The 20493-nt window shown below is 41.1% G+C and overlaps 1 protein-coding gene across 7 annotated transcripts in view; it reads left to right on the plus strand.

Moving 5' to 3' along the window:
- FRMPD1 (FERM and PDZ domain containing 1) overlaps positions 1 to 20493 on the plus strand; it is a 165756-nt gene that overhangs the window by 128467 nt on the left and 16796 nt on the right. For 6 of the 7 annotated variants that reach the window (XM_081510639.1, XM_081510669.1, XM_081510638.1 and 3 more), the window contains 5 exons: positions 3588 to 3745; positions 4579 to 4681; positions 7987 to 8032; positions 12226 to 12333; positions 16559 to 16654. In XM_081510639.1, coding sequence (XP_081366765.1) covers positions 3588 to 3745; positions 4579 to 4681; positions 7987 to 8032; positions 12226 to 12333; positions 16559 to 16654 — 511 coding nt within the window. Of the gene's footprint in view, positions 1 to 3587; positions 3746 to 4578; positions 4714 to 7986; positions 8033 to 12202; positions 12334 to 16558; positions 16655 to 20493 lie in introns of all 7 variants that reach the window. The other variant, XM_081510680.1, reaches the window with a different exon arrangement.

The raw sequence follows: 20493 nt of genomic DNA on the forward strand, positions 1-20493 counted from the left end.
TCAGTACTTCATTCCTTTGTATTTCTGAACAATACTCTGCTATAGAATATTGTTTTTGTCATTAGTTGAGGTACACTTAGATTGGTTCCTCTTTGGAGCTATTATAAGTAATGTTGTTATGAACACTTGCGTGCAAGTTTTATGTGGACATATGCTTTTCAGTTTTCTTGGATGTATGCCTAGGAGTGGAATTGCTGGGTCATTCTGTGTTTAGTCTGTTAAGGAACTGCAAGGCTATATGAGGGTTTCGTTTTTCTCCACATCTTAGTCAGCACTGGATCTGTCTTTTTGATTATAGCCATTCTAGTGGGTGTGAAGTGGTATGTCACTGTGGTTTTGATTTGTATTTCCATAACCACTAATGTTCTTTTCATGTCCTTATTGATGGTATATTTTCTTTGGCGAAATGTCTATTCAAATCCTTCGCCCAATTTTTATTTGGGTTATTTGTCTTTTTTGTCTAACTGTAATGGAAGAAGGCAATGGCACCCCACTCCAGTACTCTTGCCTGGAAAATCCCATGGACGGAGGAGCCTGGTAGGCTGCAGTCCATGGGGTCGCGAAGAGTCGGACACGACTGAGCGATTTCACTTTCGCTTTTCACTTTCATGCACTGGAGAAGGAAATGGCAACCCACTCCAGTGTTCTTGCCTAGAGAATCCCGGGGACGGGGAGCCTTGTGGGCTGCCATCTATGGGGTCGCACAGAGTCGGACATGACGGAAGCGACTTAGCAACAGCAGCAGTATTATAAAAATTCTTTATATATTCTAGATACCAGGTCCTTATCTGACTCTTTGCAACCCCAGGGACTGTAGCCCGCCAGGCTTCCTATGGAATTCTCCAGGCAAGAATACTAGAGTGGGTAGTCATTCCCTTCTCTAGCTTATCTTCCCAACCCAGGGATTGAAGCCAAGTCTCCTGCATCACAGGCAGTTTCTTTCACTGTCTGAGCACCAGGGAAGTCCCATTAGATACATGGTTTGCAAACATTTTCTCCTATTTTGGGCGTTGCCTTTTCACTTTTTCAGTGGTGTCCTTTGAAGCACAAAATCTTCAGTTGTGAAGTTCAGTTTATTTATGTTTTCCTTTGTTGGTTGTGCTTTTAGTGTCATGTCTAAAATGACACCGAAGTCACAAAGGTATATTCTTATATTTTCTACTAAGAGTTGTATAATTTTAGCTCTCATATTTAGATCTGAGATCCGTTTTGAGTTAATTTTTGTTTAGAAGAAGAAGTTAAAAGCTTTTTTTCACTTAAATTTCTCTTTGTGCTTTTCTATGTAGTTATCCAATTTTTTATTTATTTGTATTTATGTATTGGTTATTGAAATTTCACATTCAAACCATCCCCCTTATATTTTATGCCTATCTTTAATTCTCCAATCCTTAGAAATATATCTCCTCTCCAGAGCTGGCACAAAGGGTCCACATTTATTTCCAGTTTTTGTAATTCTCTCTTTTGACCTTTTTGAAATGTAATGCTTTGTATAATGCTTAGTACCACAGTGTGGTGATTTTGTCACCATGTTGAATTATTTCTGGCTAGCCACATAATATTTTAAAAGACTTTCTGGAATTTCTATTCACTTTCATTGGTAAAGACCATGCCATGCAGTTTTAATCATTGCTGCCCTCTGATAGGAGCATGAAAATAAATTAGCTCACTGCCTGGTACATAGTTAGTGCTCAATGGATGTTGCAAGTGATTATTGTTGCTGTTGTTACTGCTACTCTTACTGTCATCAATTTATTAGATTTTTTTTAATCTGGAAGGATTTTGAACCAATGTTCCATCAAGTTTATATTTTCATTCAGTACTTATGTTCATTTTTGAATCTGTAATCTTCCCAACCAGGAATCCAGCATCAGTATTACTGGTGTCTTCTGTTATTATGTCAACTTTTGAAGAAAACCTAGCTCCTGATACACATTCAGCTATTCTGTTTTTAATGGATTGTAGGATGGCTTTTGTGGCTGTGTTTTATGTATTTATCCTGCAACTCCACTAAACTTATTTTTTAAGCGCTAGCAATTCTTTTTGTGGATCATTTTCTCAGTGTAGATCATCATCTGTTTGGCGGAAAAAAAGGTATGCTTATTATTCCTCTTATCATTTTTCCTTCTCCAATAACTATTCCAGGCATTTCTCCTGCCACTTAAATAGTAGTGTCTAGGGTGTCCTTCCTGTTGCTTTTTCAAAGGAACACAAATGTTGATTTTTGTTTTTCAATGTACTATATTATTTATTTTATTTAGAGAGGCCCTTTCAAAGCTTTGAAGTTTTTTTTCTTTTTAATCAGGAATACCTATGGTTTTATTCAGTATAAATTATCAGAATTTTCTGCCTGTTCTCTCTTGTTAGGTGTGGCTTCTAATATTTCTCAGTACTACCCATGTGCTTGCCTAGAAGAAATCCTTTGTTTGCTCCTAAAGGAGCTCCTTTATGAGTAATGTGCATAAAATGGCTTTGTGCTTGGACTTGTCACATGTATGTTGGTTCTTTGAGGCAGTTTTTTAAAATATATTTCCTGGTCCTTGTTGAAACTTGAGATTATTATAAGTGACAGAGAGGTGCTTTTCAGATAAATGAGGTCCTATTGCATTAGGTAGAGTTCCTGACAGTGTTTGGTAAATGGATGAGAATAAATGAAAAACCTTAGCTGCAGAGCCCCAAGGAAGCTGTTACTCCTCCACATTTCTGTTGTGTATAATGGCAATAAACACCTTATCCCTCACTATATGACCTTCCTCAGAAAGAACCACTGACCCTTAGAAAGACAAAAGCCATTTGCCACAAATGAAAAATAGCTCATAAATTCACTTTGTGGTATTGAGAGATAGAAGATACAACTTTCAACTTATTTGCTTTTAGATATACTGAAAACACACATATTTTTAACAATTAATATAGAGGGAGTCTGTGCTCTCTGGAATTTTATATTGGAATCCCCATAGATACAAAGTTGACGGGGAAGCAGCATTCATCATAAAGCAAAAAAAAAAAAGAAAAAATCATCAAAGAAACAATTCACCTATAAAAATTAGTCATCATCAGACATCCAAACTAAGCAACTGCTTGCTCCTATTCACAGTCCATGTTTTTCCTCTTTTGTACCTCTGCTGAAGCAGTGCCCGCTGCCTGGGTTGCCTGTCTGTCCATCCATCCATCCTTCCATGGATCCATCAATCTATCCATCCATGCATCCATCCACTCAGCAGCAGTTACTGAATATCTTCCTCATGCCAGGATTTGGTCTGGGTAGATATACCCTCGAAATCTCTCAGATGCCATCTCTTCCAGGTAGCAAATACTTGCCTGATTCCTTCTCCTCCATCCCCGCAAAGTTAAAACTGCTCCACCTCTTCTTTGCACACTCACAGCACTTTGTGACTTGTCTTTCAGAGCATGGTTCCGTGTCCTGCTGTTTTATTTGCTGGTGTTTGTGTCTTCTCTCTCTCTCTCGATGAGAGTTAGTGTCCACTCAGCTCCGCATCTTCCTTCTCCAGGATGTTTGGGGCTGACTTGGTTTGTGCCACCCACTAGACTCCCCTCGCTGTCTGTTTTACACACTCCTTCTCTTCCAGGGCTAAAGTTGCCACAGCTGATGGGCCCCCCGGGATCGCAACCCAGACCATCGTCCCTGTGAAACACACAGTAAAAATAGACAAAGACACCCTCCTCCAGGACTATGGATTTCACATCTCCGAGAGCCTTCCCCTCACAGTGGTGTCCGTCACAGCAGGTAGGGGCTGATTGGGAAACAAGAAAGGACTTGGGCTTCTTGTGGGGGATTATCCCTGGCTCTCTTCTCGTATCTCTGTGCTGTAACATAATGCAGAAAATGCTACCCCAGGAAGTTAGAAAGGGCACATCTAATTTTGACCTAATTCTGTCTGGGGCTTTGCACCTTCCTATGGTACAGGGAAGGGGAGTCCCAGTGCACTTGCTGATCTGCATCGCAGGTCCACTGGCCTCAGCTGAGGCTTTGCCCATCCGTGGCCCCCTGGCCAGTCTCAGGAACAGTGACAGTTTTGGGATCAGCAGGCCCTCCTCTCTGAACCCTGCATGCTCTGAGCTGGGGAGAATTTCTGGTCAGACAGTAATAGAAATTATCGATTTGTTTTCACTTGAGTCTCTGTAAAATATAGGTTGTATCAGGGGGAAGAGGAGCAGGCTGGGAATGTCTAGTGTTTGTTTTCATTCTTCGGTTATGTATTAGTGTGAGATCTGGGACCATTTAAAATCTATTAATCTGGATTTACACACACACACACACACACACACCAGATTTCTTTAGAGATGAATGTAGTAGATTTGTTGGCCTGCTCTGTTGATTCAGGGGATTTCTTCTGCTAGTCCTCTTTCCTTGGACAGTCTCCTAACATCCCTTGAAGGTGATGGATGGTAGGTATATTATCCAAGATTTGTAAACAGGAAACTGAGATCCATGTGAGCCCAAGTCTGGCTAGGGGTGGGGGTGAGCCGGTGCCCCAGAGACTGGATCAGGCTGCCATTCAGCTGAGCGTTCTGGGCCCTCCTGGCATGAGCACCAGATATTTCTTTTCTCTCCAACAGGGGGCTCTGCTCACGGTAAACTTTTCCCTGGTGATCAGATCCTCCAGATGAACGACGAGCCTGCCGAAGACCTTTCCTGTGAACGAGCAGTCAATATTCTGAGGTACTAAATTGTCTTCCATCATCCATAGAATTGTACAGATTATTATAGAGCAAGAATGAGTGACAGAAAGGGCATAGCTGATCCTCTGTGATTTAAGTAAGGTCCAGGCTCCTTCAAAGAAGCAACAATAGCCTCGTTTTAGAATTCCATCTCGGTTCCTCTTTGCTCCCTTTCACCTGCCTATAAATGGGATTGGGCAGCGTGGGTCCTATATTCATCAGCCCCCTGCAATGCCCAAAACACTGTGCCAGGTGCTGCAGGGAATGTAATTATGAATAATACATAGGCCCTACCTCTTAAGGATGTATAATATAGCGTTGTTAAAGATTCCCTGAAGAAGGACATAACTCCCCACTCTAATATTCTTGCCTGGAGAATTCCATGGACAGAGGAGCCTCGTGGGCTACAGCCTGTGGGGGTCACAAAGAGTCGGACAGACTGAGCAACTAACACTTTTATCCCTTATGGATGTGTAGGGCTGTTGTAACATATAGCAATGATTGGACTAAATCGATACTAAATCTACTTGTTCTTTAACACTTTTAATATCTCTTCCTAAATCTTCTTGGTGTAGCCTGCTTGATATATATGTAATTCCATTGATATGGCACCCACCACCTTCTACCTGGTGTCATGGTGATTTTTGTGAATGCCTCACTTTCTGCCTTGACTGTGGTCACCTTGAGACCATGCATACAGCAGGTGCTCAGTGAAACAAGTGAATGTGGTTGGCGCTGATAGCTGGTGACCCTTGTTTTAAGACAGAGGAAATCAGTGACAGCAGTGAGGAGGCCTGACAGACGTTCTATGGGTCGATGCAAGCGACTTTTAAAGACTTTAAAAGACTTTTGTCTTTTAAAACTTCCACCCAACTCTGTTTGAATGACTTGTATATAAATAAAGGGAAATGAGAAATACAGCAAAGCCACCTTGAAGATACTTCAAGCTTGTACCTGAGTTTGTGCCTTTTGGTGAGTGGTGGTTTCCCTTTCTGAGGGCCTGTCGTGTGCAGCACACACTGAGTAACAGGCAATAATAACAAAGTCAGAGAAAGAAAATGAAAATGCAGATGCAGTTTTTACCCTCAGGAAGCCCACAGTCTCCCTGTGGAGAAATTACACACACAATGTAAGATTTACAGAGATTCCATCAAAGTATAGAAAATAGGATTGCCAGGCTAAGGTGAGTGGGTGGGACAGCCAGGAAAAGGATTTGATGATTTCAGTTTTAAAAATGAAATATGGTTATGGAAATTATGAAGTTTGCTTTCCCAATTATTGGGTGATTTTCTCAAAGAATTTCTCAATTCCAGCAAATGGGTTTTACATTTTCAGTGCAACTAATATCTCTGCCAAGTTAGATCAAAGTCTGACTAATAAATGAAAGTATTCACAATTGAAAACAATAGACTAGAATTTGGGTGTTTAGGTAACATTGAACTCAGATAGATTCACTGGGCAAGGAACCCTGTGGGGGAAGGGACTCCACTCCCCGATACTTAGGCTCATGGTGCAGATACAAGTCATATAAACCCCACTGAGATGGAGGGCAGACAGTGCATCCGGAGAAGCAGGGGAGGACTTCCCTGGTGGTCCAGTGGTTGAAAGTCCGCCTTGCAATGTGGGGGACGTGGATTTGATCCCTGATCAGGGAAGATCCCATGTGTCACAAAGTGGCTAAGCCCACTCTGAGCCTGCGCACTAGATCCTTTCTGCCACAACTACTGAAACCTGTGTGCCTACAGCCCCTGCTCAGCAACAAGAGAAGCCATCGCAATGAGAAGCCCACTCACTGCAACTGGAGAGTAATCCTCTCACACTGCAACTAGAGAAAGCCCGTGTGCAGCCATGAAGATCCAGCATAGCCAGAAATAATAAATAAGTTAATTAATTAATTAAAAAAGGAGAGTGAAGCAGGGGAAAGGGGTTGTGAACGCTGGAGAGTCCTCCAGCTTGTGAGGAAGCTGTGGTTTGACAAAACATAGATGAGTCCAGAAGTATTTCAGCTGGCCAAATTCTACCTTAAATGCTGGGCAGAATTTGTGCCTCAAAGATAGAGGTGAAGGGCAGACCAAGGAAAGTGATCAGGAGGAGCCATTGTGTGGGGAGGTGGGGGGTGCTGAGTGGTTCAGTTTGTCTAAGGCACCAGATGCCTAGACAAAGTTCTGACAAGTGAGGTCCAGAGGATGATGGAGGGTCTTGGTGCTGACACAGCAAGTTATTCTCCTCCTGGCAGGAGGAGCCACTGAAGACTGCTGAGCGAGGATGTGACCTAATATTTGCTTGCCCCTGCACTCTCGGCTACATGCCTTGTGTGGGAATGCCAGGACTGCTTACTTTTGTAGCATAGTTTCCAGCGTCAGTGCCATTTACAAAAGGAAAACAACCAAGCAAACAAAAACCCAGCAAAATTTCTAATTCCTCCAATTATCTATGAGGCCAAACTCTCCTTTTGAGAGCTCTTGGGAGTTGGTTTGCTGTTGGAAAAGACCTGTTCTTACATAAAATGGGTAAGAGACAGTCTCCAGACCCTTAGAAACCTTGGGTTGAGTTTATCTGTTTGAGGCAGTAACACACGGGCCGAAATAGGCCTCAATGTTCATATTGCAAGAAATCAAATGTATTTGTTTTGCAAGCTGCTTTTATATGTAGCAATGACAAAGGAAAAGGAAAACATGAATCAGTTTTTCAGTTCTATCCTCAAAAAAGTTGAAGTTTGGTGCTTATCTAGTTGATTTGATCACCTTTGGAACCTAAGAGATTATAACAAAACAAAAATGTCTACTATTTGATTACATGATTGTGCTCATTACACTGACTTTGTTTGCCCAAACACCATAAACTGATTGGCTTTAATCTGATAAGTGTTATCCACATTCTTTCATTCTGTTTCATAGATATTTAGCCAAGTTTTCTGAAATAGCAACCTAAGTTATCTGTGTTATTGCTGTTTTCTCTTCAAAAATATTTTGGACATAAACCTAGCTAGTGGTCATAGCAACTAGATGAGTCTTCCATCATATAGACTAAATGAAGGCTAAGTGACTTCATTTAGCTGCTGTAGGTATAGACAAGATGGTAGAGACAAGTATCTGAAGACTTTCGTAAGGTCGCAGTGGCATTTGGGACAAATTAAGTTCCTTCACAGATCACTGCTTTCTCAATGTCCTTCTCAATTTTGCTGAGGCAAGAGAAGCTGCTTTGTAATTCTTTCTACCAGTCTCTTTGATGCCCCCAGCCCCACACATGCACACTCATGTATCACCCAGGACGATGACACTTTTTTTGTTTTTCTTTTTTTTTCAGGGAAGCTGAAGATTCTCTTTCAATCACGGTTGTTCGCTGCACATCGGTAAAGCTCTTTTTATGTCTTGTGTGTTAGTTGCACCCTTCTTGGCCCCAAGACCCTGTACCACCAGCAGAATATCCCTCAGAGAATAAACAGGAAAGGCAAAGGGCATCAGAGAAGCTGTCAGGTAGTCAGTGTTGCTTGAAGACCACATATGTGCTCGTATTATGGAGAACTCGCATGTGGGTCCAGGCTTCGAGAACTCATGGTCTAGCTAAGGAGACAGACCTGTGATTATGCAGGTGACAAGGGTACCAAGCTCAGAGTTTCAAGGCAAGTCTGAGTGGTATCACTGTGGCGAGGTCCTTTAGTTTCAGTTTTGACTTTTGTAAAACAGAGATGAGGACAATAACTGCCTGATCTATCTAATGGGTGTTGTGAGGACCCAGTGAGGTTTTGGATGTGAATGTGTTTTGTCGGCCACAAGGCAAGGCACAGGACAAGGCACAGATGATGCACAGGGAAGCAACAGCCATCCTAAACCACCACATATCTAAGAGCCTTTTGTATGTGGTAGAGGGAAAAGTATATAATCAAATTGTAAGAGAAAATTATCAAGGAGGAAAAGTTGACGGAAAATTCTCATTCTGAGAGACTTTAGTACATACTTCTTAGCCCTTGGTCACTAATAGACCAAAAAATATATAAATAGGGGCATATAGAATTTTAATAATGCATTTAATAATCTAATATAATTGATCCCATATCAGGCTACCCAAAAGCTAAATTTCTCAGATAAGCAACTGTATAAGTATCTTCTCTAGAATACAATAAAGCACAAATTGATAACTATCAAAAACTTAATACCACCCAGTTATTTGGAATAAAAATGCAATTTCCTAAGTAAAGATGGAATCAAATGGAAAATTAAAAATTATCATTGTAGACTAGGTAGAAAATAATGAAAATTTAGAGCTCTACTTCTTAGAACTTATTGTATACAGTTGAGCTATACTCAGACTAAAATTTGTAACCTTAAAAGTGATTTCATTATTTAACAAAAAAAAAGAAAACAGGTCAGGAAAATACCCAGTGCCAGAAGCATAAAGAAAGATTAATAAAATAAAGCATAAAGCAGATTAAAGAAAATGGTAAAAATTTAAATCTAAATGAGGCTTTGGAAAAACAGAAAAATTAGAAAGTTGATAAATCCAAGGGCTAGTTCTTCACAGGAAAAAATAGAAAAAAATTGAAGAACTTGAAGGAAAAGAACTATGTGGGCCTTATGTGAAGGAAACTAGAGTAATACTGAAGGAAATAAAATGTTTTCTTTAATAAAAGAGGAGATACATGTTATATTCCTTGATGAGAAGACTATTAATACATTGGATTTTCTCATATTAATGTATATGCTTAAAACAAATTCAAACTCCCTGTGGGAATTTTATTTGGGTTTTGACAAGAAAATCTTTTTTTTGAAAAGAATAATGAGGATGGCCTTGAGGTACAAGATTTTAAAACTAATAAAGCTGCAATAATTAAAACGGTATGATATTGATGAAATGTTGGATATATCAATCTAATCAAATAGAAAGTCCAAGAATAGATACTAGTATAAGAATTTGGTATATGATAAATATGGCATCCCAAATCAAATCAATGGGAGAAAAGATGATCATTCAAGAAATTGTACTGGGACATTTCTTTAGGTATTTGGAAAAAATAAGTCTAATCCCACACCATTGGGTGTTAAAAATTTAAATATAAAAAACAAATCATAAAAATGTCAACAATATGGAAGGGCATTTATCTGGTCATAAGTTGCAGAAGGAATTCCTAAGCACAGAGGGAGCTGGAGGAAGTACAGTAGAACAGACAGCTATTTGATTAGGTGCAAAGAAATTGTTGTCTCTTCTCCTTATTTAACAAGTGTTATCTTTTTTGTTTGTTTCCTAGAAATAGAACAGGAGAAAAACTCACTTAAATAGAACTAGGAAGTTTGCCATAAATATGACAGACCAAGTGTTTTACATACACATAAATGGAGATTCTTCTATTCTAAATAGAAGAATTTGTCTATGGAATAATGTGAAACCAATACATAAAAAGCAGTATACTGAAAGCTAATTGCTATAAATAGTCATGCAGGTGTTGAGAGATTCTTTTCATCTAGCTGATTATCATCTCAATGGAGAACATCTTAATTTTAATCAGGTAGTTCTTTTCCTACTCTATTTCCAAGAAATGAAAGCAGAAGGTAACACATGTTAAGTACGGAGAGAGGGAAACAGCATATAGCTGCCTCCTTTTAAAAAATAAAAAGTATAGGGAGAGGAAAATTAGCATGATCCAGTACCATTCCTGAGATTCCTATGAGGTTCCCCGGAAGAGAGGAGTGTGAATACTGCACTTTGGAGGTCCTGCAGGGAAAGCTGATACCAGCCCAGCTGATGGTCCCAGAGGCCCTGAGAAATTCCCCGAAGATTGTCTAGCCCACTCAGGCCTCTCATCGGAAGTGATAGGATCATAAGACAAATGATCATATATATTTTACTTCAACAAGAATGCTCATTGTTGTCTGAATGGATTCTTAGAATCCACAAATGATCTGAAATTGATTAGAAATTGTAATATCCAAAGTTGGAATATTAATGACTGCCTCTCTAGAACATAGAATTTTATGATCAAAATATATTTTGGTTTAATTGTCTATATCTGTATTTCTATGGCAAATAGATGGGGAAACAGTGGCTGACTTTATTTTTCTGGGCTCCAAAATCACTGCAGATGGTGACTGCAGCCATGAAATTAAAAGACGCTTACCACTTCCCTGGTGGCTCAGACTGTAAAGCATCTGCCTACTATATGGGAGACCCGGGTTCAATCCCTGGGTTAGGAAGAGCTCCTGGAGAAGGAAATGGCAATCCACTCCAGTATTCTTGCCTGGAAAATCCCATGGATGGAGGAACCTGGTAGGCTACAGTACATGGGGTCACAAAGAGTCAGACACGACTGAACAACTTCACTTTCACTTTACTCCTTGGAAGGAAGGTTATGACCAACCTAGACAGCATATTAAAAAGCAGAAACATTACTTTGCCGACAAAGGTCCGTCTAGTCAAGGTTATAGTTTTTCCAGTGGTCATGTGTGGATGTGAGAGTTGGACTAGAAAGAAAGATGAGCACTGAAGAATTGATGCTTTTGATGGAGAAGACTCTTGAGAGTCCCTTGGACTGCAAGGAGATCCAATCAGTCCATCCTAAAGGAGATCAGTCCTGGGTGTTCATTGGAAGGACTGGTGTTGATGCTGAAACTCCAATACTTTGGCCACCTGATGTGAAGAGCTGACTCATTTGAAAAGCCCCTGATGCTGGGAAAGATTGAGGGCAGGAGGAGAAGGGGATGACAGAGGATGTGATGGTTGGATGGCATCACCGACTCAGTGGACATGGGTTTGGGTGGACTCTGGGAGATGGTGATGGACAGGAAGGCCTGGTGTGCTGCGGTTCATGGGGTCGCAAAGAGTCGGGCACAACTGAGCGACTGAACTGAACTGATTAATATAATAAGCATTATATTATTTTGAATTATTTATTATAATATGAATGCTAATATTTAATGTTTTATTTAATTTGTGCCAAAAGAAAATCCTACAAGGTAGATATATTGGTTATCTCCCTTTTACAGATGAGGACACTATGACCTCACACACCCATGGTCTCACATTCAGAAATTGGTAGAGCTGGGCTTTTTCCAAGTATTTAGACTCTGGAACCTATGCTCATTAGCATTATGCTGTTTTTACCTCCTGGTCCAACTCCCCTATTGTGCAGAAAAGAAGACTGAAGGCCAAAGAGGGAAATGTACACACACACACACACACACACACACATACAACTGGTTTTCTTCCATAATAGTTTGTGTTTGAGGTAGTTCTCAGAACTGTTGAGTAGCCGAAGTTGGGTTAGAATTCAGGTCTCTTTGTTCACAGGCCAGTTCTCTTTGTCTTCATCATACCACAGCCTTGGGGCAATGTGTTAAAGCTTTGGCTTTTCTCAGACACGCAAGACATATTTGGTTGAGATCTCTAAATTTTATGAAATGAGATCTTTAATTGGATATCATCCTTCTCTGTGGTTTTAATTGAGTTCTCAGCATCTCTCAGAGCTTTTGCTTTTGTTTTTAAGAAATGAGGAGATGTACATGGCTTTTTTGAAAGTCCTGTTCTAAAGTGTGTCATGTTAATGTTTTGCAGGGAGTCCCCAAGTCCTCCTTCCTGACAGAAGAGAAGCGAGCCAGGCTGAAGACCAACCCCGTGAAGGTGCACTTTGCAGAGGAAGTGCTTGTCAGTGGACACAGCCAGGTGCGGCACTGGTCAGGGGGTGGAAATGACTGTTCATGAAGCAGGCAGGCTGCCTCCTGGCACTATCTCCTGGAGACACTGGAATCCACAGCATGGAGGGGACAAAGTGGGAGTGTAGTGGGCTCGCTGGAGTGCCAGAGTCCTGCTCCAGCTGGTCCAGGTTCCCTCAGGATGGACGGCGTCGGCGATACGAATGAGAAGACACAGTGAGTCTCGGTGTTTCTAAGTGTCTTCTGACTATTGTTTTCAAGACAGCTTTTATATTTTTAGTTGTACATAGAGACAAATGTAAAGTGTAAAGTCATGCCAAATCAAATCAATGGGTCAGCAGTTTTTGACCCTTATTGGAACCAGGACACTGTTTGTGTTTTTAGTTACAAAAAGTTTAAAGTTGTTTACATCATCTTCTGGCCTGGAGGCCTGCTAACATCTGGTGACTCTTTTATTGATAAGGGTTGATCAGCCAGGACACTTTTGTATCAGGCACAGAAAATACCAGAGTTACATTTTTTAAAGAATACAGGCACAGCAGATTATGACAAAGAAAGAATTCATAAACTCAGAGTTTCAAGGTAAAACCTGTTTTCTGTACTCTATCTTATGCCTTGAGCCTAACAGAGAAGAATGTGGTCCCATAAAGTCATGGCACAGCAAGCTGAAAACAATGTAGTGCCAAGGTCAGTGCTTAGCAAAATCACCAGCTGAATTAACAATCATCTTATTATTTGTATTAAAGCTAAACTTCTATTTATATAAATCTCTAACTATTATGCTTTCATTATACAGGCTAAATACGTTAAGAGCAAAAACATAGTGAGTAAATATAGATTAAATAACAGTTTCATAAAGCAATATTTCTTATATTTTCTAATAAGCCTTTTTTCTTACGAAGGGTTCTGTGCCCATTGGGGCTTTCTGTGTGGAGGCTCTCAATGTTGTTTATTGTTAAGGAGCAGTCATGCACATTAGCTCCAAAGGCACAAGTACATTTATTAAACAAACCAGTATGCTAGCAAGAGGAATTTAGATTAGCATACTCTATATCTTAGATAATTTTATTAGGGTGCTACCGTTCAGGGGCCTTGTTGATTGAGGTTTCAGATTGATCTATTTTAGAAGAGAATCAGGAAAGGCCTTTTGCCTAAGTCACAGAAAATAAGAAGAGGTTTATTATAGCAAACATCAGAAAGACAGATATCATCTTTAAGGTGAGCGCTGAGGCAGCCTTCCGAGAATCCCTGAGGCCTGAGAAGCTCTGCTCAATCAGTCCTTCTCCTCATGACTCTGTCATGGGTGGGATCTCGTGAGCTGGCTCCCAGCACTGGAGGCTCTATACTCCCTCAGTAAGGTGCCTACAAACCATGGACAAGGAGAGACACACTGGGTATGGCTGTGTCTTTCTGAGACTCCATTTTTCTGGCTTGAAATTTCAACATATTCCAGTTATTCACTTCTTCATTCTGAATCTTCTAACTTAGTACTCCCTCTGAAGGTGATACATTGATAGTAGAGATGGTGGCAGGGGTTGTTTTTTTAAAAGACCCTATCATCTACTGAATCTCTAATATGTGAATCAAAACATCTTGGGTACATAGTCCTTCATCATCACTATACCCTGCAAGGGGAGGTATTTTAACAAAGAAGAAACAGAAGCTTAAAGAGGTTAAGAGAATTAACTTCTGAGATCATACAGCTAGGAAATACAGGAGAACAGGTCTGTGTGACTTTAGTTTTTCTGTTTTCCACTATAATATGCTGTCTAGTCCTTTTTGATATGGAATACCCAGGATTGGTGTGATTGAATATGGGGGTTCAGAAGACACGACTGACCCTGGGAGAATCTGAAATAAAAACCTATGTTTGGGTTTTGTTTTTTAATCATTGAGGTATAGTTGATAGATAAGTTTCAGGTTTCAGCATTGTGACTCACAATTGTTAAAAGTTATATACTGCATTTATAGTTTTTATAAAATATTAGCTATATTCCCTGTCCTATACAATATACCTGTAGCTTATTTATTTTATATACAATAGTTTGTACCTCTTAATCCCCTACCCCTACTGTGCCCCTCCCCTCTTCCCTCACCCTATTGGTAACCAGTAGTTTATTCTCTATATGTGTGAGTCTGTCTGTTTGTGTTATATTCACTAGTTTGTTTTACTTTTTAGATTCTACACATAAGTGATATCATACAGTACAATTTTCTCTGCCTGACTTAAGGAAATCAACACTTCAAATATTCTTAAATTTGCTACTCATTAAAGAAATGCAAAGGAAAATATTAAGAACTGCTACTTTATAATTAGTAAATTAGCACAAAAAAGGAAAATATAAGCCCTGATACTGAGAAAGTAGCTTCATTCATATACTAATTGGTTGCTTTGTAAATTGACTTAATCTTTGGGAGTAGAAAAAAAGTTAATGAATGCCATAAAAATGGCTCAAGGATCACATTCTTATTAATTTAATTCTCTAAAATAATTTAAATGCAAAAATCCATGTATTTAAAGATATCTTTTGCACATATATATATATATATATCACAAAAATTTTTGAGAAAATATTAAATGCTTAGCAGAGAAATGGTTAAAGAAATTCTGATGTTTCAACTCAATAGAATATTTATAAGTCCATTAAAATTATAAACATTAAACTCACATGAAGAAGTATATATGCATTGAGTAAAAATGCACATAGAATTGTCCATAATCTATTAGTGTAGTTCTCTGAAAGTTATTTACAGGTATAGATAAAAATTGGAAGAAGCCTTAGAGAAAAGTAAATAGTGTTAGTTATGTGGTGATGTTATGAATTTATTTTTTTGTAAATCACAAATAATACAGTATCAAGGAAAGCAGTCATACTTGGAAAATCCAAAGATTAAGATTTCTAAATACCTAAAACCAGAGTCAGGAGATGACAGCAGAGTGAAGTGTTTAAAATCCCTCATCCCTGATTGAGTATGAACTGGCCCTGGGATATGAACATATTCCTTTTCTTCCATAAAAGTACTCTGGCTTTCAAAAAAAAAAGTTATATAGAGTGATGAATGTGTCTCCCTTAAAAGATACAAATGCCCTTATATTTAGAAGATACAACGTTCTTAACTGAAAAAGACTGTCAGTTTTCTGAAAAAAGGTGATAAGCTTCTAACCTAGGTGGGCTTCCAGAGATGAGAGCTGGGGAGCAGTTGTAAAATCCTGGAGACTCTAGAATCTCTTACAGGTTCTGGAGGGCACCAGCCACTTCTTTGTCTACAGCTCAACACTCAGAAGTCACTTTTTATGAGAGCCAGCCCTAGGGGTTTCTCCAAACCCAAAGGGAATGATTCCCTTGCCCAGCTCTGCCTCAGGAATTCTGGCTGGCCTGGGGTCACCAAGCACAGACCAGTCCTGTGCTTCCCTCCCTAAAAGCCCTCCAACAGTGGCAGAACCCCTCAAGGGGTCCCATGAATCCAGAGTGATAGTTGTGGTGAGTAGAGGCCACTTGGTGTGAAGAGCTGACTCACTAAAAAATACCCTGATGCTGGGAAAGATCGAGGGCAGGAGGAGAAGGAGGTGACAGGGGATGAGATGGTTGGATGGCATCACTGATTCAATGGACATGAGTTTGAGCAAATTCTGGGAGATGGTGAAGGACAGGGGAGCCTGGCATTCTGCAGTCCATGGGGTCGCAAAGAGTCAGACACAGCTGAACAACTGAACAACAACAACAAGAGGTGGAAAGCAGCCCTCTGCCCTTTGGTGATGCTTTACTACAGAGAATGCAGTAGTGAAATGTTGAGGGGACTCTCAGGGAGCTTCCTACCCAACATTTAACCCAAGCCTACAAGGCACAGTGCAAGAATCTCAGAAAGGCCCATTTGGGGCAGTGGGCATACTTGTCACTTGATTTGCTGTAGGTGGCAACGAGCAGTGACGTGTCAGCGGATGGTATCATACATGCCCACACAATGCCATCAGCATGCCCGTGGCAGGGCTCACTCTTGACCCTCGTTCCTCCTGTCGAACAGTTCTTGTGGCTGGCCCTAGAACAAAGCCTGTATCTGTGTGACATAGGCCTCACCCCTTGCAGAAATCCCTGAATGTCAAGAGTCAGCCTACAATGTGGTGAGGAGGTTGGGGAGAATCCTGCTCTCCACACCAAGGCAGGGCCAGGGAAACAGGCTCGGTCACACCCAGGAACAGCAAGGGACAGTTTTGACACTGCTCTTGTGTTTTCCAGGGTAATTCTCTGCTGTGTATGCCCAACGTGCTCAAGTTGTACCTGGAGAATGGACAGACCAAAGCTTTCAAGTTTGAGGCACACACGACTGTGAAGGTATTCGGAGTAAACTTGAATCTCTTTCTGGTGAGAATTTGCTGGCTCCCAGGACCCCTGGGCATCTTGCCGGACAGCTGCCTCGGCAATCTCACAACCCCATGGTCTGAGCACCTGTAGTTAGCCAAGCACTGTGTCACCTCAGTTCGTTGCACAAACACCCAGCAAGCTGGTATTTTAATCACCCTCTTGCAGGGAAGGGAATCAGGGTTCAGAGAGATGAAGTACCCAATATAACTCATTAGCCTTCCCCATTAGCCACTGGGATTTCCTGCCTCTTGTATGGGGTTCCACCTGCTTCCCAAAAGGCCAGAGTCACTAAAAACCCAGGCAAGGTATCAAAGCAGGTCCAGGCCCCTGGGAATTCTGTTCTGGGTGGAAGTCAGTTTGAATTAGGTTCCCCCAAAGGAGATGCTCTGAGGCAGGTGATACAGAGAGAGGTAGAAGGTGGTCTCTGTCTCCCTAGCTTGCAGTCTAGTTGAGGGAAAATGGACATCCAAGGAGCTCCCAACAGTCCAGGGCAGGATGAAGGAAGGGCTGTAAAGAGAGGGCCGAGGGGCATGCTTAGCATACAAGAGAAGGAGCACTCGGTCTCATCCTGTCGGGACATCAGAGAAGGCTTTGCTGAGAAGCTGGACCTGAGCTGGGCTTTGAAGGGTGACTAAGAATTCATCAAGGGCAGGTAGGGACACCGCTGTAGAGGGGTCAGAGGATATACATCAGGCTGAAAAAGTCCCATGAACAAGGCAGAGAGCCAGTAAGACAGACATTGCCTAGGAGGTAGTAAACCATCCCATGGGACTGGAGCAGAGCCCGTTTCCTTGTAGGAGGAGTGGGAGAGGGTGCAGGCTGGCTGCAGGGATGGCCTTGAATGGCAGGCAGTGGAATTGGGATTTTATCCATAGACGATGAGGGATAGCACTATAGTTTTTGAACAATTGAGCAAATAGTGTTAGAGGCAGGCTCCAGGGAAGAAGCAAACAAAGGAGTTGTTCAAACATTAGAAACCATGTAAAAGTCAACACTGAGCCCAGCTCCTCTGTTATTAGAGGAAGAGCAGGTTCAGGTGGATAGGTACACCTCTAGGTACTGGACAAAATACACACACACACATGCACACACACTTGTGTGCACACATCCACACATAATGCACGCATACCACCAGTGTTCCTTGGCACCTTCCTTTGGCAATTCCTATTGTTGTTCAGTTGCTCAGTCGTGTCTGACACTTTGTGACCCCATGGACTACAGTATGCCAGGCTTCCCTGTCCATCACCAACTCCCAGAGCTTGCTCAAACTCATGTCCATTGAGTTGGTGATGCCATCCAACCATCTCATTCTCTGTCGTACCCTTCTCCTCCTGCCTTCAATCTTTCCCAGTATCAGAGTCTTTTCAAATGAGTCAACTCTTCGCATCAGGTGGCCAAAGTATTGGAGTTTCAGCTTCAGCATCAGTCCTTCTAATGAATATTCAGGATTGATTTCCTTTAGGATTGACTGGTTTGATCTCCTTGCAATCCAAGGGACTCTCAAGAGTCTTCTCCAACACACTTCAAAAGCATCAATTCTTTGGCACTCAGCTTTCTTTATGGTCCAATTCTCACACACATACATGACTACATAGCTTTGATTATATGGACCTTTGTCAGCAAATTAATGTCTGCTTTTTAATAGGCTGTCTAGGTTTGTTATACCTTTTCTTCCAAGGAGTAAGCATCTTTTAATTTCATGGCTGCAGTCACCATCTGCAGTGATTTTGGAACCCAAGAAAATAAAGTCTGTCACTGTTTCCATTGTTTCCCTATCTATCTGCCATGAAGTGATGGGACTGGATGCTATGATCTTTGTTTTTTGAATGGTGAGTTTTAAGTGAGCTTTTTCACTCTCCTCTTTCACTTTCATCAAGGGGCTCTTTAGTTCCTCCTCAAGTTTCTGCCATAAGGGCAGTGTTACCTGCATGTCTGAGGTTGTTGATATTTCTCCCAACAATCTTGATTCCAGCTGGTGCTTCATCCAGCCTGGCATTTCTCATGGTGTACTTTGCTTATAAGTTAAATAAGCAAGGTGACAAGTGACAACATATAGCCTTGTCATACTTCTTTCCCAATTTTGAACCAGTCAATTGTTCCATGTGCAGTTCTAACTGTTGCTTCTTGACCTGCATACAGGTTTCACAGGAGGCAGGTAAGGTGATGTGGTATTCCCATTTCTTGAAGAATTTTCCACAGTTTGTTGTGATCCACACAAAGGTTTGGCGTAGTCAATGAAGCAGAAGTAGATGTTTTCTGGAATTCTTTTGCTTTTTTGATGATCCAATGGATGTTGGCAATCTACTTTTTCTAAATCCAGCTTGAACATCTGGAAGTTCATGGTTCACGTACTGTTGAAGCCTGGCTTGGAGAATTTTGAGCATGACTTTGCTAGCGTGTAAGATGAGTGCAATTGTGCGGTAGTTTGAACATTCCTTGGCATTGCCCTTCTTTGGGATTGGCATGAAAACTGATCTTTTCTAGTCCTGTGGCCTCTGCTGAGTTTTCCATATTTGCTGGCATTTTGAGTGCATACTTTAACGGCATCATCTTTTAGGATTTGCAGTAGCTCAGCTGCAATTCTATCACCTCCACTAGCTTTGTTTGTACTGATGCTTCCTAAGGCCACTTGACTTCACACTCCAAGATATCTGCTCTAGGTGAGTGATCACACCATCATGGTTATCTGGGTCATGAAGATCTTTTTTGTGTAATTCTTCTGTTTATTCTTGCCATCTCTACTTAATATCTTCTGCTTCTATTAGGTCCCTACCATTTCTGTCCTTTATTGTACACAGCTTTCCATGAAATGTTCTCTTGGTATCTCTAACTTTCTTGAAAACATCTCTAGTCTTTCCGATTTTATTGTTTTCCTCTATTTCTTTGCATTGACCACTTAGCAAGCCTTTTTTTTTTTTAATCTCTCCTTGCTATTCTTTGGAACTCTGCATTCAAATGGGTATATCTTTCTTTTCTCCCTTGCCTTTCACTTCTCTTCTTTTCTCAGCTATTTGGAAGGCCTCCTCAGACAGCTATTTTGTCTTTTTTGCATTTCTTTTTCTTGTGGATGGTTTTGGCTACCACCTTCTGTACAAAGTCATGAACCCCCATCTATAGTTCTTCAGGAACTCTTGTCTATCAGATCTAATCCCTTGAATCTGTCACTTCCACTGTGTAATCGTCAGGGATTTGATTTAGGCCATACCTTGAAGGCAGTTCCTAGGGCTGCCCCAAATGCCCTATTCTGTTCTTACTTCAGTGTGACTGAAGAGAAGCTGGAGAAAGCCTGTCTGGCCCTGGGAAGTTCAAATCCAGAGGAGGAATAGGAGGGAGGAACGGATTTGTTCAGTGTCACTCCTTGTCTGGCATTCCCTGGGCACTTCCTTATGTGCTATCTCACTTAATGCCCCCAGTAACCTTGTAAGGTGACAGGTGTTAACCCACTTTTCAGATGAGAACACCAAGATATCCCAAACTCATCAAAATCAGTTCTTTCAACTTGGTCTGTTGTCTCTGAACCCTGCACTGGAGCTGACCATCTTGCCATTCAGCATAAAAGTTGTTCAAGTGCATTAGATGTGGTTTCTACTTCTGTCACCTTTGAGCAGAGTGCACTGGAATGGGGGGGTGCACTGGGTGGACGGGGCTCCTCCTTCAGTGGCCAAAAAGACTTTGAGATGATTTACAATAAAAACACACACCATAGGGGAATTAAAGCCAAGCTAACACATGGAGTTGGGGAAGTGGGCAAGGACTCAGCTAGTGTAGTACAGTTAATCGCACTTATCTGTAATAGCCAAATTTTTACA

Source organism: Giraffa tippelskirchi, chromosome 1, assembly GCF_054371585.1.
Source record: "Giraffa tippelskirchi isolate mGirTip1 chromosome 1, T2T-mGirTip1v1.2.pri, whole genome shotgun sequence".
In the NCBI taxonomy this organism is placed as follows: domain Eukaryota; kingdom Metazoa; phylum Chordata; class Mammalia; order Artiodactyla; family Giraffidae; genus Giraffa; species Giraffa tippelskirchi.